Source organism: Ailuropoda melanoleuca, chromosome 17 (assembly GCF_002007445.2).
Source record: "Ailuropoda melanoleuca isolate Jingjing chromosome 17, ASM200744v2, whole genome shotgun sequence".
Lineage (NCBI taxonomy): Eukaryota > Metazoa > Chordata > Mammalia > Carnivora > Ursidae > Ailuropoda > Ailuropoda melanoleuca.
The window spans coordinates 26,754,346-26,776,228 of record NC_048234.1 but is presented as its reverse complement, the minus strand read 5'-3'; the positions used below and the strand labels follow the sequence as shown (position 1 = coordinate 26,776,228).

Below are 21,883 nucleotides of genomic sequence, written 5' to 3'. Positions count from 1 at the left end.
TCTCTTGTACGGCTCTACCCCAGTGTATTCACTGCTGGACATCTCTTCTAGTTCGGACCTCTCTTACAAAAAGGGCTTCTCCAAATGTTCTTTCATCCATCTCTTAAAACCCATGTGTCCATAGTCTGTAATGTATAGACCTAGAAGTGGAAACATCTTTTCAAAGTTAGATACCTACTTCGTTTCATTATCCAGGATATGCCAGGAGGACAACTCTTGTCTCTTTACTCCATTGTTTTTCTGGATTCGTGTGATCCTTGTTTGACTTATTTGGGTTCCTTTCCTCCTGGTTTCTAAATTCCCTTTAAAACAGTGCTGCTGATTTGACAGGAATTTGAGTTGTGATCCTTTGCCAATGTTCCATTGCTTTGACGTTATCTCCAATGTACATAAACATACGCCTTTGAAGATACTGTTCTGGTGCAGTGAAATTTTCCTCAAGTGGAGGAGGGAAGTCGGAGTGTTTTGGAGATAATGTCAGGAGAATAGAACATTGTTCTATAGTTGCCGAGGCAGCTGTGGTAAATAAAGGAAGCCTCTGATATTTCTTCTCCTTTCCTCTCACATAGGAGATAATAAGTGGAGACTTTTGGCATTTGATTCTTTGTGCTGTATTGAGGAATATAAATAGAGTTATAAAGCATAGTCAGCTGAAGAGTAGCTAATCCACGCAGGGGCAGGTGTGGAATTTATAAGGATATAGGCATGCTTTGGTTAACTTGTATCTGTGAACATCCCGCCATCTGTCTGGCATAGATTACATTTGAGATATATATATATATATATGAAATTGACATTTTTATTTCTGGGTTTTAAACCAGGAATCTTAAGGCAAATTTTTTTTGGCTTTTTGTCTTCGTTCTTTTTTTATTTTGGCCACAAGTTTGAGCAAGTCCCTGGGATGTTTATTACAGAAATAAAATGAAATTAAAGGGCATTTTCAAACACAGTTGCTTTCAACAAATAGATATAGGGCATGTAAAATTTTAAACCTGTTGGATAGTGATTATACAACTTTGATTTAAGGTTGTTAAGAAACCAGTAACCCAGTGGGTCTCAGCTTTGCACTCCTGAGATTTTTAAAAATCCCATGCCCAGGGCCCCCCTGGAAATTTTTACATAAGAGTCTCTGAAGGGTAGAACCCACAGGTGTTTGATATGCAGTCGGGGGTGATCACTGCTGCTCTAACCTCTGACATCTAACTCAGTGTGGTCCCCAGACTAGTAGCATCAGCATCACCTGGGTGCTCATTAGAAATGCACATACTCTGGCCCCACCTCAAGCAATCAGAGGGTGGGGCCCAGCAATGTGGCTGGACCAATGTCTGAGAACCACTCTCTAACTCAGTGGTTCTCAAGTGTGGCTGCACATTCAAATCATCTGGTGAACTTTGAAAACATACTAATGCCATGCCCCACCTGGAGAGACGATGGTGGCATCAGTCTGGGCTGGGTCTGAGTGTGGGTGGCTTCCTAAAGCTCCCCATGTCATTCTGTGATGCAGCCGGATTTGAGAACATTGCTGAGAGTTCAAAAGAGAGCAGGCAATCCTCATTTTATTTTTATTTATGATTCTTTTCTCTCCTTTTAAAGTTCTTATTTAGATTTCCAGTTAGTTAACATACAACTTAATATTAGTTTCAGGTGTACAATATAGTGATTGAATGCTTCCATGTAACGCCCTGTGCTTACCGTGATAGGTGCACTCCTTAATCTCTATCACCTGTTTCATCCATTCCCCCACCTNTTTCCATATTTTGGCTATTGTAGATAATGCTGCTGTAAACATTGGGGTGCGTGCCTTACTCATTTTATTTTTTTAATTTTTATTTATTTATATTTTTTAAAGATTTTATTTATTTATTTGACAAGAGAGAGACAGCCAGCGAGAGAGGGAACACAAGCAGGGGGAGTGGGAGAGGAAGAAGCAGGCTCCCAGCGGGGGAGCCTGACCTGGGGCTCGATCCCAGTACCCTGGGGATCAGGCCCTGAGCCAAAGGCAGACGCTCACGACTGAGCCACCCAGGCGCCCCTGCCTTACTCATTTTAAAAGAAGGGAAATAAATAGGTTTGTGGCCAGAATGATAGGTGAATAATAGGGGTGTGTATGGTGGAAGGAAGACAGTGATTCATTTTAGTCCTAGCCATCGGTGTTTCACTTGTTACAGAGCTGGACAAACAAGGATTTAAAATCCAGATGCATTTCCTTCTGTGACGTCGGTTATTTTGGTCAAGGTTTGGACTTGCAGCCTCATGGAAAAAGAGATAGAGGGATTGATAAAAATGAAATTCAAGCATTAAGCAGCACCTGACATAACATCTGTGTCAGGGATCTGGGTTGGTACCTTGACAAATAAGGCACATGTTCTTTTCCCTTCTAGGCAAGCGTGGGCTTTGGTTGGTGTCATCGATGGGGGAAGTACTTCTTGCAATGAATCCGTGAGAAACTATGAAAATCATAGCAGTGGAGGGAAGGCTCTTGCCCAAAGAGAATTTTATACTGTGGATGGTCAGAAGTTCGCCGTGACAGCTTATAGTGAATGGATTGAAGGTAAGCAAGTACGGTTTAGACTCCTCTAAGACATTGGTAAGTACTGTGAAAGGCTGTGGTTTTTAGGTGGTGTTGCATTCAAAGGACAGTCTGATCAGATTTCTCAACTGGTTGAAGATGAAACCAATAGTTTCCCTGCTATAGTCAATCCCTTCGACTCAAAGAGTTCTTGCTGGATTGGAGAATGCTCTGTTCTGGTTTGGTCACTCCCAACTGGACTTTGTTCTTGATTTTCGAGTCGTAAAGTGTGGTTAACTATTAGAGATGGATTTGCTTCCTGGATTTGGTGCCATTTGAACCAGTCTACATGTGATAGGATGAGCTGCCTTCGGTTATGCTCTGTGACAGTGAGTATGCTTTTGTACTTTGGATCATCTTTTTATGTAGACATGGAGCAAATACTGCTTTTGCACACATGCCATAAAAACAGACGTCTCATTTTCTTAGCAATTTTTCCTTGATGATCCAGCTAATGCGTTTATCTTCTAAACGAATCAGAAAACTCAGAAAAGTCCAAAGTAAAAATTAAACTCTAACCCTATCATTCAGAGAGAATTGTTTTTGTGTAAATAATCTCGTCATTTTTATCTTAAATGTGTTTTCTCCCCTAGTGTTCATTTTGTTTTAACCTGTTTCTCTCGCTTTAAGTAACATTTTATACGGTTACCTTAGGTCTTTAACATTTTCTTCAACGTAATTTTTATTCTCACTTACCTTTCAGAAGAACCGTAATTTGTTCAAATAATGCCCAGTCCCGGGTTTAGGGCACCTCTGACTTGTTTCTTTAACGATGTTTACTCACCTACTTTCCTGCCAGGTTTTTTGATGCCAGGTATGAATAGGCAGCCTCCTGTCTGTGCTTGCCCACTACCTTTTCTTTTGCAAGCAAAAATTATACCAAAATTATTGTGAAATGAGTAATCGAGCAGTGCCTTATTACCCAGAAAGGTTGATTTTAGGGCTCAGACCTCGGTTTTGAGCGGCAGGGTGGCAGTATGTTTCCTAAGATGGAATTCTGGAGACAGCCCAGCTCTTTCACTTACTATATGCTGGGGGGCATGTGACTTTACCTTCCTAATGCTCAGTTTCCTCATCTGAAAAATGGGAACAATGAGAGAAACTACCACAGAGGGCTGCTTCAGGTAGCCAGGGGGAAGACTATGAAGTTTTTCGCACCACGTGCCTAGGAAGCCTTCGGTGTTAGCTGTTTTAATGATGATCCAAACATGACTTGGGGTATAATGGTATATTTTGTAGCATTGCAGTTACAGAGAGAAAGTCTTCTGCTTTAAAATAAGCAGGTAATGGGGCGCCTGGGTGGCACAGCAGTTGAGCGTCTGCCTTCGGCTCAGGGCGTGATCCCGGCATTATGGGATCGAGCCCCACATCAGGCTCCTCCGCTATGNGCAGGTAAGTAGAGTTCCTCCTATGTCACAGAGACTTTCACGTGTTGCTTCTAAGCAGCCTTCTGGTTTGGGCTGAGGAGACGGTACCTACTGTGGACGAGGAAGGTCAGCTTTCTGCCTCCAAGACCACTGTTTTCTACCCCATCATGGTTGCCTCTGGCAAAAGGCAAAGGCGGATGACAAGCATTTCTTTGCAAGAATTTGGTCCTGCACGAAGAGCTTAGTGGAAGTGCTTCCAGTAAGAGTTCATGCAGAGGATAATTACTGACAAACCTCAGGTCAACATTTCCTCTGTGGAAATTTTTGTTTCCATTTCCACATTACCAATGACTACTCATTTCTGGAAGAGGGTCGCTTCTAGCTATCGTAGGATACTGGGTCCCGAGTTCTCAATGACGCTTACTTTCTGGAAGAGGTGGAAAATCTCTCCGGGAAGCAAGGAGGGTGAGCTTATTTCCTTTCATATTTCCAATTCACTAGTGTTAATGGGAGGAAGTCTTAGGCAGGATTTTCTTCTGAAGCTAGGAAAAAGTGAGGACTTTGTGAACAACACAGATCTTCCCGGTCTAACCTTCTGCACTTCTTTTTTATTTTTATTTTTATTTTTTTATTTTTATTTTTATTTTTTTAAAGATTTTATTTATTTATCTGACAGAGATAGAGACAGCCAGCGAGAGAGGGAACACAAGCAGGGGGAGTGGGAGAGGAAGGAGCAGGCTCCCAGCGGAGGAGCCTGATATGGGGCTCGATCCCAGAACGCTGGGATCACGCCCTGAGCCGAAGGCAGACACTTAACAACTGAGCCACCCAGGTGCCCCTGTGCTTCTGATTCTTGGGAAGGCAGAATAATGACCAAGTTAGGACACTGGGCTCTGGAGTTCAATTAATATTCAGTTGTGGGGTCTACCATTTTCCGGCTGTTCTTCAAACTCCCTGACTTCTGGTTTCTTCATCTCTGGTGCGCATAGTGGTTTCTGTCTCTCACAGTTGTTTTGATGAAAAGTTATTTATGTATTAAATTAATTAATTTTTAAAAAGATTTTATTTATTTATTTGAAAGAGAGCACAAGTGGAGGGCAGGGGGGTGCAGAGGGAGAGGAAGAAGACGACTCCCAGCTGAGCAGGGAGCCCGATGTGGGGCTCCATCCCAGGACCCTGGGATCATGACCTGAGCTGAAAGCAGATACTTAACTGACTGAGCCACCCAGGCACCCCGAAAAGTTTATTTATTTATGCATGTGAAGTCCTAGCAACTATTAGCTGTTGTTATTAGAGTCATTATTATTAATGTTATTTAGGCCAAATCCCGTCATAGGCTTTAGTATCTGGATGCAAGAAATATATACAAAAGAAGCTACTTTACTTTTTGGCCCTTTGTGAAAACAAACGCATAGTAGGTTGGCATCTCAAGGAACAGAATCCACGACTCACTCAGGTTAGGTTTTTTCAGGAGAGTTGGCTCAGGATTGTCAGGGTATCTGTAGCATTCCTTGTGCCTTGCCCGAATTTCCCTCTTTTTGTTTCCCTAACTTGAGTCAATGTGTTTCTTCACTCCTGCCAGTGGCCCTTTGTGTCGATCGATATCTTAAAGTCACCCCAGAGTAGTGTGCCGGTTAATCAGAAGGATGGTCATGAGTATAGATACAAGGAAATAAGTACCTTTGAGATGCGGTGTTTTTCCTTCTCCAGCGATCTTATGAAGTGACTTCCATTTGTTGTGTATACAGTTGCATTGAGTCAGCTTTTGGCTTGTGACCGATTCTATCACGGATGTTTTAGAAGCGGGAAATGTTTCTACACATGGTTGCACGTAAAAGAGTAAGTGAAGGAGATGTTGGATCAGCTTTATAGTTTTTGTCTGCCCAGTTGGGAGCCAACTTCTAGTTTCAAAAGAAGGCTTTGGGAGAGATGAGTGATCAGTAGTCCCTAGGTCGCATAGACTGTAGAGTTGGGGTTATCACAGGGAAGGAGTGGAGTTGGACAGGGACACTATCTTGTGGCCTCTGGGTGACATTGCAGATCATAGTGGCAGTGCTTATCCCTTCACCAGACATCTGTGTGTTTGCATGACGGAATAGAGGCACAAATATACGGGTAGACCCACTCTGCTGCCTTCATGAATGTACCTTCCAGGGAAGTGAGCTATTCTCCCATTGGACGGGCATGAATAATACCAGAGGGAACACTAGAATGAGAAGGATGCTGGGGAAGTCTTTAAAGATTTGCCTGATCTTGGGCCGCCTGGCTGGCTCAGTTGATAGAGCATGTGGCTCTTGACCTTAGTGTCGTGAGTTCAAGCCCCACGTTGGGGGAAGATTACTTAAATCAACTTAAAAAAAAAAAAGATTTGCCTGATCTTCATAAGATGGGGATAGTATTTTGGTTGGTGGATCAAGAGTGGAAGGACATTGTAGCTAAAGAATAAAGGATGAATAAAGGCCCAGAAATGAGAGATTGCCTAAGGCAAACTTTTGTTCTTAAGATTATATAATGTGCTGATGTTCTGTCTCTCATCCTGTGTCCGGATCACACTGAAGCACTGATCATTTATTACAGACCTGTTCTGTGTTTGGCAGCGTCTCCTTATGTAGGATAAGTTCTTCCGACATTTTAGGACTGCTTGGAAGCAGTATTATAGTTTTAGCACTGAGTTGAAGTACAGCCAGAGATTTGGGGATCGAGAGCCTTCTTCAGAATTATAAAAGAATAGTTGCTGGCGTGTGACGCTTCCTGTCCCGTGTTAGGGGAACATGGGGCTCTCGACCCTGGCGGTCAGGGCTGTCCATGTTCATCTTTTTATCATCAGTATCTGCAGAATGACAGGCACATGGTTAGTGTTGGTAAAAATATACTGACTTCTGTCTATCTCAAATTTTGTGAGTCAGTGAGTTGGTTGATTTTAGGGGGGAAAAATGCCTACTAATGCACCATTTTTTTCTTGCTTTTTGGTTTAGGTGTTTCTCTTTCAGGTTTCCGGGTGGAGGTTGTGGATGGAGTGAATCTTCATCTGCTGGATGATGTTAGTAGTTGGAAACCTGGAGACCAGATCGTGGTTGCAAGCACAGACTATTCTATGTACCAAGCGGAAGAGTTCACTCTCCTCCCCTGTCCTGAGTGCAACCGCTTCCAGGTCAAAGTCAAAGGTATCGGACTGCTCAGCATGCTTCTCGGCATTTGGTTCCTGCAGTATCCCCCGTCCCCCCACCCCACCCCAAAGCCAGGGCCCTCATCATCACCATCACCATCATCATCTGGATGTTGAAGATCTTAGTGGGGTGCGTTCAACACTACACCCCAGAGGATGTGAGTAAGAGTAGTTAGTGAGCCGTAGTGTTGCTGTGAATGATACGTAACAGGCGAATCAGTGTTTTTGTGCTATTTCTTTGTTTAAAAAAAAAAAAAAGAGACATACTAGATGGATTGATTTTTTTTTTAAGATCCTATCCAACTTCTTTCTTATTAATTTTCTGCTATCAAATAATAATAATAATCTCAATTATCAACTGATTCGTGTTTAAATAGAAGGCTTTCTTCTTAATTTAAAAAAAAAAATCTCATGATTTTTGAGTGCCTACTTCCTTGGCAAAAAAACGGATCTCACTAATATTTAAAATAGAACCAGAAAGGCATTTTCATAGACTATATTTTTTGTCAGAAGCTTGAATCGTATGTTTTTTGAGGGAAGGCAGGGTGCAGTGAGGTCCGTACTGTAAGCTGTGTTTAGGAAGAGTGGCTGACGTTTACCAGGTACTTACCCTGAGCCAGGTAATAGGCAAAGCACATTTATATGTTGCCATTATGCATTTCATTTATTATGTCATCTCCCTTCTGTACTCAAGATTATATACATTTATGATATAAAACCAAAGAGTTTACAGTAACTGTTTAATAAGCACACATTCGTGGGCAATTTAGAGCTTTGTAGTTTAAGGGAAAGAGGTTTTGCTTAAAAAAAAAAATAGGACGATTGGCTCACTCGGCACTTTCTCTCTGTGTTTCATTCAGTGTTGTACTTTTCCTTCTTGATAATATAGAGCATAAGCAGAAAACAAAACCCAAAAAACTATGTTACCATCTGGCATTAATTTTGTTTGGAAATTCTCACTCTTGTTAACAAGTCTACATGATAATGAGTCTCCCATGGTCTCAACTGCTTGATTTATTTGTATTTTTCCTTCCTGAGTTTATGTAATAACATCAGAGAAAAGCTCATTATTAAAGTGTTTCTAGACTTCCAAAAAGGTGCAAATTTAAAAGAATGCATACAAATATTAAAATAAGAAGAAATAGGAAAGGAAATATGGTAATGTTTGTACTGTTAGCATTTAAATGCATGTTACTTTAGCTTTGAAGTAAAAGCAAAAACAACGTCATACCCCATTATCAACATCTACAAAAACATTCATTCTTCTGGACTCACCATGCCTTTGGTTCTTCATGTGCCCTCAGGGGATTAGAACAGGAGCATAACGACAGGAACCTGAGAGAATGAGAGAGAGAGAGACGGGCAGGGGGTGATACTTAGGTAGATTCCAGAATATTGGTGCCATTCAGGAGAGGATTAAGCTCCCTGTCTGTGTGTGGTTTTGACATTGAGTGAATGGGGATAGAGTAAATATTTAAAATCCTTGCTTCCTTGTATTCTGTGATTCTGAGGTATTACGGAATGGAAGCAGACAATAAATTTTGTTATCTTGGAGTTGCAGAATAAAGAGGACTGTCTTTTTGGTATGTTTCATGTGTTCTTTTTTAAAGTATTTTTTGTCTCTTGCCCACGTCAATCAGAAGCCCCTCAGTTCCTGCACATGGGTGAGATCACCGATGGTGTAGACATGCGAGCAGAGGTCGGGATTCTCACCCGGAACATTGTAATCCGAGGAGAAATGGAAGACTCATGCTATGCTGGAAACCAGTGCCAATTCTTTGATTATGATACCTTTGGGGGACATGTCATGGTAGGCAAAAGATTTAATGAGTTCCTCGGTTGCTAAATACACGTTTGCGAACACTGTCAAGTTTTTTTTTCTTTAATAGAGAGAATGAACAGGGCAGGGAGGAGCAGAGAGAGAGGGAGAAGCAGACTCCCCACTGAGCAGGGAGCCCAATGTGGGGCTCGATCCTGGGATCAAAGCTGAAGGGACACACTTAACCAACTGAGCCACCCAGGAGCCCCAAAACTTCCAAGTTTTCGAATGAGATCTATGTGATATTAAAAAGAAATCGTATTTTAGTTTTCTCTTCAGTGACGGTGAAGAGATTTTGCATAATTTGAAAGAGAAAGTTATATCTTCATTTGGTTGACCTCGACCTGTAGTTAAACCATTTTGTCTCAAGCATGTAGTCTCTGAAAGGATCAAATGAGTCTTTTTAAAACTTGATATTATGGGGGCGCCTGGGTGGCTCAGTCGTTAAGCATCTGCCTTCAGCTCAGGGCGTGATCCCGGAGTCCTGGGATCGAGCCCCGCATCAGGCTCCTCCACTAGGAGCCTGCTTCTTCCTCTCCCACTCCGCCTGCCTGTGTTCCCTCTCTCGCTGGCTGTCTCTCTGTCAAATAAATGAATAAAATCTTTAAAACAACAACAACAACAAAAAAAAACCCTTGATATTATGAAAGGGTAAGCAGTAGTAATATGCACGTACAAAATATCTTTCTGTAAAAATATTTTTTGTATGCAGATTTTTCTTCTGTGAAACTATTGAGCACTTACCATATGGGAAGCCTTGCACTGCATTCTAATTGGACGTGATTGGACTTCTGGGCTGAGTTTTGGCTACATGTGTTTTAAAATCAGTTTTTTTGCCCTTGAGTAGGTTTCGGCTGTTAGCAGCATTTCTGTTACACTGTGTTCTGAAACGTTGGTCCGTGTTATTCCTTTGTTTTTAGTAGCGTGATTAAAAGCCCAGTGTTTAAAAATAGAGCGCTGAAATTGTGGATCACAGATAAATTTTTAGAAAGAACTGAAGTAAATAATATTATGTGCTGAAACATTGAGGGAAGATTTACAAATAACTATTTTTCTAACTGTGGTGGAGGTTATAGAAATGAAAGAACAAGGCAAGACTGGAAATGACCAAAATATTTGAACAAACCAAAACACGGTACATATATAGAAATCATTTCTGTAGCTTTCCTCGTTACATTTCCTTTTATTCCTAATTAGAGGCTGTTTTTTATGGCTCCTTGAAGTACTCACTTATGTTAAGAAACATTTGCTGGGGCGCCCGGCTGGTTCAGTCAGTAGAGCATGTGACTTCTGCTCTCGTGAGTTCGAGTCCCACCTTGGGCATAGAGATTACTTAGAAGAAGAAAAAAAGAAGCATTTGCTAAATTAGTAACTGGAGATCCAGGAAAGCAGGGTGCCAAAGAAAAGAAATACTTTAATATGCACTCTCCTTTAGACATTTTCTATTAGAACCATATTTTTTGCTACTTGAATATTCCAAAGTGTATTGGTTTGATTTCGGTTATCTCGTCCTCCAGATAAGGAAGAATTTCACTTCCGTCCATCTTTCTTACGTGGAATTGAAACACATGGGTCAGCAGCAGCTGGGGCGGTATCCTGTTCATTTTCACCTGTGTGGAGACGTGGATTACAAGGGGGGGTACAGACACGCGACATTTGTGGATGGCTTATCTGTTCATCACAGCTTCTCCCGCTGCATCACTGTGCACGGGACCAACGGTCTGCTGGTACGTAGCCTGTCACTACGCTGACGCATAGTTACTCTCCTTCATTGTCACAACCTCTCCGTTTGATATAAACGCTTGTAGTGCATGCCTTACTCTGTCCTCCTTTGACTGAAAATTCTGGTGTTTTTCTCTATTAAGAGATCGGTAACACCTGGCATTTGGGTTTGCCCCTTCAGTTAAGATGAAAACTTCCCTTTGCGTCTGTACTGAGCGTGCTATATGGATAGCATTTGTCACTTAAACCCTGATCAACCATGTTACCAATGACATTACACACTTGTGTTTCTGCAGATTAAAGACACAATCGGATTTGACACACTGGGTCATTGTTTCTTTTTGGAAGACGGTGTCGAGCAGAGAAATACTTTGTTCCACAATCTGGGCCTCCTCACCAAACCCGGCACCCTCCTCCCCACTGACAGGAATAACTCCATGTGCACCACCATGCGAGACAAAGTGTTTGGCACTTATGTCCCTGTGCCCGCCACGGACTGCATGTGAGTAACTGGCAGAGAGAGAGAGAGAGAGACTCATGAGTGATGCTCAAGGCCTTTGACTTTGGGGGAAGGTGTTCTGGGGGAAGTTTTTTAGTGGGCAGGATTTTTGCATGACTGATGTTTAAGTCACTTTTAAAAAATGCTTTGCAGGGCTGTTTCAACTTTCTGGATTGCTCATCCCAACAATAACCTGATTAGTAATGCAGCTGCAGGCTCGCAGGTAAGTAATAGTAAATGCTTTCAGTTGTTTGGTATTCACGTCTAGAAGTATTCCGGTTTACAGGGATGTGAGGTCATGTGTGACAATCTAGCTTGAGCATAGCGGTGTTTTCTGAAACTGCTTATTTCATTGAAAGCAGGATATGGTTGAGATGGTTCTTTTGTTTCTTCTGCGTCATTCATGCCAGTTGGTATTTATGAGTGTGGAAAGACAGATGCCAAATGGAGGAAGAGAGGTGGGCTGATGTGTCGAGTTATCGGACCTGCAGAGTGCATTTTAGTGGATCCCATGCAATCTTTCTGGCTTCTCGTAGCTAAGTCACGCGTGGCCAAGTGCCTGATCATTTCAGTTTTCAGTTTTGATGAACAAAGAAAGCCTTAGCTTTTTTTTATGGGAATGGATTGTTCTGTAGAACATTGTGACAGCAGTCACACTAGTCAAAGCATACTTCCTTTTGTGCGCTGAAGGGCTCATACACACTCAGGGGGCTTCATCTCCTTGGTAAAACAGCTAAACTCAGTGCCTTAAATTAACTGTGTGCCTTGAATTATTTCAGAGACATGCACACATACAAGAATAACTTAAGAGAATAAATGAACTATTCTGGGATGGCAGAAATGTCTCCTGGAGAAACTTGGGAGAGATTTACATTTATAATTGAGTGTGATTTAAAACTGTTAATTTATAATGGAAGAGTGAATCTTGAAGACATTATAGTATTATGATTATGTCTGTGCTGCGAAGCTTAGGACAGAAATATGAGCTTTGCAGCAACACCTAACTATTCATATTTGTGTATTTTGGCTATTAAAATGTTTAAAAGGAAAGAGGTACCTGGCATTATTTCCCAGGACTAAGTGAAAGAGTAGCGGAAGGGAGTATTTCTTCCAGATAACTAGAATATGGGCATCACTGGGTGATGGTGGAATTCACTTCTGTGATTTTCCTTAAAAACATAAAACATAAAATTCTTACTTAACCTGGACATCTAATCATTTCAGGTTTCCATCCTTCCATTTTTCATGAAATGTTTGTTGAGCCTCTATCAAGTTTGTGCTGAGAGTTTCTAATTAGAAGATGAGTTTTGGGGCCAAGATGGCCTCGGGTTTGATACGCAGCCTTACCTGGGGATCATCTTCTGATCTGTGTTACATTTCAAATGAATAGTCAGAGCAGAGGTTCCTTTCAGCTTGTTTCAGAAGTCATGGGTTGAAGATGAAAGCAAATTGCAAATGGCTCATGAAAAAATGTAAGACGAGGTTGCCAGAAACCCTTCCTGGGGCTCATGTGAGACACGAAGAAAGAGGGTCTCTCGTTTCCCATCTTATATTCGTTCTTCTTCCTTTTCATTCTGTGAGTTCTTTCTTTTCTTTCTAGAAAAACTGTTCCAGTAAAACTCATGTTTTGGCAAGGGCTTTCCTCCCAAAATAAATCAAACTCTTTCTTCTTGTACGTTTCCACTGCCTTTTACAAAGCTCCCTTTACCTGTTTTGACACCACAGTGTTTAACAGGAAACAGCTGCTACCCCCTTGATCCCCCCCCACCCCGACTCCATTGCGTCCTGGGAGGGTTTGCTCTACCCTCAGCTTTTAGGGCTGTGGTATGGGGCCTCCAGGTCTTCTATGCTCTGTTTTGTGCCTCGAAGAGTAGAGGAGGCAAAGACGTTTTTTCAGGGTAGTTTGTTTTATGAAGACCCATCTCAAAGCTTTTATCGTGGAAAAATGTTAATATTGCACTCATTTTGGTGGATAGCTATGTTTGCTTCCCACAATTCATCTCTCTGTGCTTCTGAAAAACTTTGTTACAATGAATGTGATACCTAATACATATATTTTAGTTCTCTATTTCCCATGAGACTGAATTCTTTGAGAATAGCCTTACCCTACACCTGGCACAGAGCGGTCACTAAACAAATGTTTGCTGCACGTGACTCTATAGCATAGTTTTGGACTTTATGTTAAAGTATGAACAACCTATTCAGTCAAAGTTCTATTGCATGAACTCGTTCTTTGCATCCAGGCTGGTTTTTAATTAAAATGTAACATAAAACACTTGTCGTGGGGATTAAGACCACTAGTTTTGATTTTTATATCTCATTTTGAGTGTCAGACATTATGAAAACTGGTCTGCTACTCCTGTTAAGGTCAGTAATACTGAAAGTGAACAGACAGGATCCAGACTGAGACAGCATCCTGATTCATGCGTGTGGTGGTTTTTTTTCTTTGGCAAAAATTTGCCTCGGGACAGGAAGGGCATTGGAGTTGTTTGAAAGAAGTCAGTGAGCTCTGCGTGTTGGCGGATGGTTGTTTAATGAGTATGACTCATCTATTGATCAGGTTTGGAGGTAAACAGAAAAACACTCATATTGCTAAAAGGCCATGGTGTCCTGGTCACATGGAAGGAAGGAAGGCTTGTTCGGTTCTCATTCTGCATAACTGTTGAAAGTAGATAATGATGGGAGAAGTATATTTTGAAAATGAGTTTTGGTATCAGCAATTACTTCTATCCGGTACTGCAAGCAGAATTTAATTTGTTTTTTTAAAGCCTGATTATAATGGATTTGAGCGTGCTAGGTGAGTGCACAACTTTCCTAGTCAACTATGAGCCCAAGATAGTGAAAAATTAGTGTTGAAAAGATTCATTTTGCTTACAAAGCACTTAGTTTATTGAGCGTGTATCCTAGAGTGGCTTCATAAAGTAAGGCTTTTAATGATCTTGCCCTTTCAATGACAGGATGCTGGAATATGGTATTTATTCCACAAGGAACCTACGGGGGAATCCAGTGGATTGCAGCTCTTAGCAAAACCAGAACTCACTCCATTGGGAATATTTTATAACAACAGAGTCCATTCAAGTTTTAAGGTAGGTTCCTAGGTTTTAACAAAATCAGTTCATGTGATTTCCAGGGTGAAGGATGGAATGCTGAGAAATGCAAGTGAGAAATGTCAGTTTTCGGTAAAACTTGTCATCAGAAAAAGTAATTTGTGATTCAAAAAACAGACCCATAACCCTTCCACATTCAGGGTTGTGTTTAGTATCCCATTTATACACGCACAGGCATAGCCACCGACACAACGTGTGTGCATACAATCTGAATAATTATAATGATGGATTTGATTCCTGTGCCCTTGTCCCCTCCCTCATTCCTTCCCTCCCTCCCTCCCTCCCTCCCACCTTCTTTCCAGTCGTTAATATCATGTTTTAGGGATGTACACATTAGGTAAGAAGCATACTTTCTCCTCTCAGTTCACAGTGTCAGTAGAGTCCTCTTGGGTGTTTAATACTAATTATGTAGTAAAATATTGTTTATGATATTTGACCTAACTTAAAATGATACAGATCAAGTAAACAGAAGGCCACTTAGGAAGTCCAGTTTCCACGATATTTAGCTTTCATCCCCACCCTTGAGAGACAGAGTAACTCTGTTTGCCTCATTTTGTGCTCACAAGGCCCTTTGATATTTTCATTTCTGTGATACAGTGCCTACCCTGATGTGCTCCACATTAAAGTTCAATTAATACTACCCATTTCTGGTACTGAGAGGATGCTTTAGAAACCTAAGTGTGCTATAATTTGAAGAGTGGAATCACTTGAAGACTTGAGAGAGCAAGAACACCTTAGTCAAAATTTTTTTTTTTTTGTGAGCGGAGTAGCTGATTAAGGCGTATCATTGTTGAGAGTACCATTTCAAAGTGGAAATCCTCAAAATTTTCTAATTATAGTGGTATAAAAAAACATCTCATTCTAATTAATTTTTTAATGTCAAATGCCATGAGGACATGTAGAAATCTATTAATTATAAGAATATGAGATCTAAATAATGAGTGGATGATTAGGTTTTAATTTGTTTAATTTGGAACTGACTATCCAGAATAATACTTTTATAGCCAAGGCAAACCCAACCCTGGGAGTCCTCTGAGAGTAACCTGCCATCTTTGGATCAGTCATAAATACAGCAACACTGACCCTTCTGTTTCTGTTGCTTACGCTCCCCAAATCTGTATCTAGTACAGGTCAGTCATCGTCTGTATGACCGCCAACCGAGTACCATTTGGATGGCTCGGACACATAAGTAAAATGTGTTCAAAATTAAAAATCCTTATTTTTATCCTCAGACCCATTCCCATATCTCTGTTCTACTAAGTGAAACCACTGGCCACCCAATTTCCCAAACTTAAAAACAAATGAATCTCTCTCACTCCCTTTCCCTCACCTTGGACATTGTGTTAATTACTAAAGCAAATCGTGCCTCGTAAAGAAGTCTCACTCTATCCATTTCCCCCCGCTAACGACTGCCACAAATCTAGGTCATCTTAATTTTCCTTCTGGATTATCGAGGTCATGTCCTACCTTATCTCTTAGTGCTCTTTTTGTCCCTTATTTATTTATTTATTTATTTATTTATTTATTTATTTATAATTAACATAGAATGTATTATTTGTTTCAGAGGTAGAATTTAGTGATTCATCAGTTGCATATAACACCCAGTACTCATCGCATCAAGTGCCCTCCTTAATACCCATAACGCAGTTACCCCATTTTTATCCCTTTCTAATCCATTATCCGTCCTCTTGGCTAGAGCTTTCCTTCTTAACATGCAGTTAATTACATTGCCTTTATTAAAAGCCCCATTGAATTGACGCTAATGTATCAACTCTACGTTGTCTGCCATTTGCTTCTCTTTAGCCTTCTTCCTTGCCTTTCCTCCTCCCTCCATCCATTTCCTGGGAGTCCATCTGAGACTTTCTTCTCAGATGGGTCACGCTCTCCCTCATCTCCAGTCTTTTTGTACCAACGATTTCCTTGAGTCCTTTCCTCTGGGCTCTTCAGCTGCTTCCCTCGCAGTCCCCACCCTTCATCCCAACCCATTCTTTAGTGTGGTTATGTTCTCCCCAACCTTCCTGGTTCAGCTTCAGGAGGTCACTGCTTTGCGGGGACCTCCCCTGCGTCCTGTGTCTCCCACCTATGAGAAAGATCACGTTGGGTGCCTGTCTTCTGTGTTGCTAAAGCGTCGTCTACTTCCTTCATCGTATGCTTCTCATACTGGATTGTAATTGTTTATTGAATTGCACGTCTTCCTGCTAGCTTCTGTGTCAGCAACAGCAGAGACCATGGCTTTCTTGTTCATGTAGCATGCTTGGCGCCTCCCATAAGGTAGGCACTAAATCAATACTTGTGGAATGACTGATTAAATAAAATTATATGAAGTAAAATATCCAGAAAAGTAATTGTTTTCATAAAACCTTTGCTGTTTGTTCCTTTCCCCTCGTTTTGGTGGATGTGAGAAGCTACAGCTAATTTTCATGAATCCTTATATATATGTAGCTCTAACTTGGGATTCATACTCATTTCGGTCCATTATTATATTTTCCAGGCTGGCTTATTTATTGACAAAGGTGTCAAAACAACCAACGCCAGTGCGGCAGACCCAAGGGAATACCTCTGTTTGGATAACAGTGCAAGGTAGAGCTCGTCCTTTGACCCTACACTCTGGCCATATCTTGCTAAAGCAAAACTTCCTGAGTTAAGCCATTGTGCTCTCTTCTCCACTAACACGTTTACACTGAAGTTTTCAAGGTTTACAGAAGGGTATAGGGAAAAACATTTTTTTCTGCTGTTCTACGTCCTGTGGTTGGTTGGTTGGTTTTAAAATCTTACTGAGGGGGCGCCTGGGTGGTACAGCGGTTAAGCGTCTGCCTTCAGCTCAGGGTGTGATCCCGGCATTATGGGATCGAGCCCCACATCAGGCTCCTCAGCTATGAGCCTGCTTCTTCCTCTCCCACTCCCCCTGCTTGTGTTCCCTCTCTCGCTGGCTGTCTCTATCTCTGTCAAATAAATAAATAAAATCTTTAAAAAAAAAAAAAATAAAATCTTACTGAGATGCCAACGAAATCAGAACTTTCTCCATTTTTTTCACAGTTGTAAATTGATGTTAGAGAGAGGTGCAGAAAGAGAAAGAAAAAAGGAGAGAGAGATGTTGAAAACAGGCCTACGTTTGGCCTGAAGTAGAACATGATTCATTGAAAAAACGAGCTAAGATGTTTTGTGTCATTCCTGAAAACCAAGGCATGTAGAATGTATTGTTAGTGGTCAGAATGGAACATTGCGTTGAATGTATTTCACAGGGAAAGGTCTTGAACTTGATGAGCAAGCTAGTTTGGTTCAGTTGTCTGTAGTCAGAGAGTCCCATCGTCGCTGGGCTCTGTGTTGCTCTCCTTTATAACCACAGAATGTGGTTGGAATAGGGAGAACATTTCCACAAAATTCTCGTACATGCTAAATAAGAGCCAAAATCAATAACGTGTCTCCAGTGGAAATAAGAGTTTCTGGAAAAGAGATAGCAACTTAAAGTCCTGTTCAGCAGAAACTGCGTGTGTGTTATTTTCCAATACTTCAAGTTGACTGACCGACGTCCGGTTTTGAAAGGGTGCTAGATTTAAGAGACTCTGTTGATAGACATTTAAGAAAAAGATGCCAGGCCCTGTTGTTCACAAGGGAATAAGATAAGAGCCACACTGTAGGTTGGTGAGTGCATTTAAGTGCGAGGCAGGATTCTTGCAACACAGTAATAAAGCATGAGGTCAGGAGAAAACTGGGCAAAGTACAGTTAGTAAAATTACTCATCAGGATTCTTTAAAGGTCAAGTTGAGCCTGAAATATCTTCAGGCAATGATCAGATGGCATTTGAGAAGCCAAGAAACTATGGGCATTATTTAAATAAAACACAAGTTGCCAGATACCTAACAGCTGAGTGAGATATGAAATGGGAAAAGAAGAGATAAACTTTAAAAAGGAAAAGGAGCATAGAGATGACAACCAACGATGAACCAAGAAGAGAATATTAACTGGCAAAACAAAGAGATCTTTGCTAGCAGGACACTGGTGCTTTTTAAGAGTTTATTTTAACTGGTAGAACTAATAGTGTGTACTTTGCTTAGTGTTAACAGAAAGGTCCTTAAACACACCACAGTTGACTCTTCCCTGCCCTAAAAAATGATGTGTGTGTATGAGTGGATGGATGAGAATATATATTTCAGAGTTCATGAGAATTCTGAATTAATTAGAATTAATTAGACTTGACAATAAAACAATTTATCCATCATGGCCTGAGAAGTTCTTTACCGGGTATGTGTATATGATACTATGATGATGGTAGTTTTTTCTCTGCTCTTCATTATTTCTCTTGCCAGTTTCTAAATGCATACATATTAGGAATTAGACTCCATTTGGAAGTTGTTATTGAAAAGAACTGATTATAGAAGATGAGTAACAAGACATTTGGCAGCTGGTGTATACATTTAATTTTGTATAAACTAACGTGTACACTATGCCCACATGCATTCATGCAGTCCAGACATGAGTAAAAATGATAAAACTCTAACACAATGAGTAATAAGCCAGCCCATGAATTAAACATCAGGCTCATGGGATCCAAAAGATATTTAGTCTGTTCAACAAAGGGGAAGTTGACTCAACAATTAATCAGATGAGCCTTTCCTTGTGTCTTCAAGATGAGAAACGACAGGCATCCAAAGATGGGAAATTGTAACGCAGGAAAAATCTTGGTTTGAGATTGGGACATTTCATCCAATGGAACGAAAGAGCATGAAAACCAACTATTATTTAAAGCCGAGGACAATTAAGGGAGGTTGGAAATCATGCTGAAAGCCCATGGATGAGGATGAGAAAAATTGGGAAAGTTAACTAACTATCATCTACACATCAAGTGGGAAAGAGGTTGAAAATAAAGAGTATCCAAGCAAGTGGCCAACAACTGATGTATATGGATAGGAATTTCAGAAAAGACAAGATGGCGGCAGCAATGTTTCATTAGGATACTTTTTTTTCCCCCCGGCTTTTTGAAAATTGTTTAGTTTTCTTTCCAGAACTCTTCCATCTGCCTAATATTATGTAATGACTATGAAGCTGTCTGCCAGCATCCGCAATGCCAGAGGGTGGGTGATGGCCTAGAGTCAGACTTTTCACCTCTTAGCCCAGAGCTATTTAGTGTAAGGGTCATATACACAGTCAAAGGGTGGATGTAACACTTGCCAGACTGGTCTCCTGTGGTCCGTTGTCGCCAGTCCTTTCACCAAGTAGCAGCTAGTGACCAGTTTAAAAAAAAAGGTGAAATCTAGTTGTATCACTCCCTGCTTCCCTGCTTCTGAAGATTTACCATCACGTCTGTCTGTCTGTCTGTCTGTTTATCCACCTGCTTTACTGAGGTATGATTACCATGTAACTGTGCATATTTAATGTATACAACTCGGGGCATTGGAGATAGGTATACACCCATGAAACCATCACCACCATCAGGGTCATAGACACAGCCATCACCTCCCAAAGTTTTCCCCCACTTCCTTTATCATTTAAAAAATTTAGGAATATTTTTTATGTATCTGTGGTAAGAGTATTTACCCTAAGATCTACTCTCTTAGCAAATGTTAAGTGCACAATAGGGGATTATTAGCTATGGGCACCATGCTGTACGGTAGATCTCTAGAATTTATTTATTTTGCACAGGGGCACCTGGGTGGCTCAGTTGGTTGAGTTGACTTTTGATTTCAGCTCAGGGTCATGAGATTGAGCCCTGTGTGGGGGTCTCGCTGAGCGTGGAACCTGTTTCAGATTCTCTCTCTCCCTCTGCCCCTTCTAGCCTAGGCACATGCACACATGTTCTCTCTCTCTCTCTCAAAAAAAATTATAATTTATTTATCTTGCATAAGTAAAACTTCATACCCTTTGGCCATCACCTGCCTGTACCCTGCTCCCCCCAGGTCCTTACAGCCAGTATTCTGTGCTCTGTTTTTCCCACTGTATTTAGAATAAAGAACCATGTCCTTGACTGGTACATGCTCGGCTGTCTATCCTCTGCCTCATGCTTTTTCGTTTTTCTATTTTTAAAGATTTTATTTATTTATTTGAGAGAGAGAGCACGCACAAGCAGGGCGAGCTACAGGCAGAAGGAGAAGCATACTCCCCACTGAGCAGGGAGCTTCATTCGGGGCTCAATCTCAGGATCCTGGGATCATGACCTGAGCCGGAGGCAGATGCTTAACCAGCTGAGCCACCCAGGTGCCCCTGCCCCAAGCTTTTTACTCTCCAGCCAACTTGCTTGTTCTCTGAATGTACCAAGCTCAGCCATGACCAAGGACTTTGCACTTGCTGTTCTCTGGCTGCTTCTCCTATCGCAGCACCTACTGTGTGCCAGCAACCGAGGTAGTGGCATTTGAGCAAATGGTATTTCCTGAATGCATGTTTGAAAATCTCAAACTGCTGAATTGGTTTTCGAAAAGCTCTCTCATTGTCCCCCCTACCAAGCTGTGTAAGATTAAGATAGAAATGATCTTTAAAAAAAAAAAAAATAGGCGACCTTGTGGAATTATTAATTCGATCTGTTATAGGGGATGGTATTGACACCAACTTTTGACCTTTTTATTAACTGTTTTAAAAGGAACAGAATAAAAGGTAAGATTTAGTCTCTGTAATGAATAAGTTAATTAAATACAATCTGTCTTGAATTTAGGCATGTTTAAGATCTTATACTAGTTTTATCTCTGTATCTAAAACATCCCATCAGCACACAACTCAAATAATACTCTAGTTCACATATACGTACGTTGAAATACCTGACGAGTTTCTTCAGTATGTTTATATTAGTATCACATAGCTTAAGAATTTGTGAAAACATACCAGATTTCCTGGTCTTAGGGTTTTTTGTTGTTGTTGTTTGTTTGTTTGTTTCAAAATGGTTTTAGTGCTCAGACTATTCTGCAGTATCCCAGTCTATAATATAAATTGATTTAAAAAAAACAACTAAGAAGTTATGAAAGCAGTTCTCTGGAATCTTATGTAAATGAATGTAAATTTTTTTCAATATCTGGAATACAAATAATGAATTTGTAAGTTGTGCCTCAAGGTTCTGTTTGTTTGTTTTGGTCAAATATAAATCCTGCCTTTTGACACTTAAGCTTACAATTGTAAATAGTTGGTTTCCAATGCTTTTTTAAAAAGTTCTTTTTTTTTTTTTTTCTTTTTTTTAAACCCCAAGGTTTAGGCCTCATCAGGATGCAGACCCTGAAAAGCCACGCGTTGCTGCTTTAATTGACAGGCTCATTTCTTTTAAAAATAATGACAACGGAGCTTGGGTCAGAGGGGGAGACATTGTCGTTCAGAATTCAGCGTAGGTATTCTCTGCAAAGTCATTATCTGATAACACCAATGTATGTATGAATTTATTTATTTATTTTTCAATGTATTTATTTTTTAAGGCTATTTAAAAAAAAAGCCAGTGTACTAAAAGTACAGTGATAGTTTCTGGAATTCTATTATTATTATTATTATTTTTTTTAAGTTTATTTTTGGTAATCTCTGCATTCAACGTGGGGCTTGAACTCACAACTCTGAGATCAAGGGTTGCACACTCTTCTGCCTGAGCCAGCCAGGCGCCCCTGGAATCATATTATTATTACTAATAGACAGGGTGAGCTCTGAGGAAGTGCGCTCTCGCTCACAGA

The 21,883-nt window shown here is 40.7% G+C and overlaps 1 protein-coding gene across 5 annotated transcripts in view; it reads left to right on the top strand.

Moving 5' to 3' along the window:
- CEMIP2 (cell migration inducing hyaluronidase 2) overlaps nucleotides 1–21,883 on the top strand; it is a 105,287-nt gene that overhangs the window by 36,406 nt on the left and 46,998 nt on the right. For all 5 annotated transcript variants that reach the window (XM_034647219.1, XM_034647214.1, XM_034647215.1 and 2 more), the window contains 9 exons: nucleotides 2,382–2,551; nucleotides 6,912–7,100; nucleotides 8,743–8,912; nucleotides 10,439–10,648; nucleotides 10,940–11,145; nucleotides 11,296–11,365; nucleotides 14,100–14,228; nucleotides 16,741–16,829; nucleotides 21,418–21,549. In XM_034647219.1, the coding sequence (XP_034503110.1) occupies nucleotides 2,382–2,551; nucleotides 6,912–7,100; nucleotides 8,743–8,912; nucleotides 10,439–10,648; nucleotides 10,940–11,145; nucleotides 11,296–11,365; nucleotides 14,100–14,228; nucleotides 16,741–16,829; nucleotides 21,418–21,549 (1,365 nt within the window). The remainder of the gene's footprint in view (nucleotides 1–2,381; nucleotides 2,552–6,911; nucleotides 7,101–8,742; nucleotides 8,913–10,438; nucleotides 10,649–10,939; nucleotides 11,146–11,295; nucleotides 11,366–14,099; nucleotides 14,229–16,740; nucleotides 16,830–21,417; nucleotides 21,550–21,883) is intronic.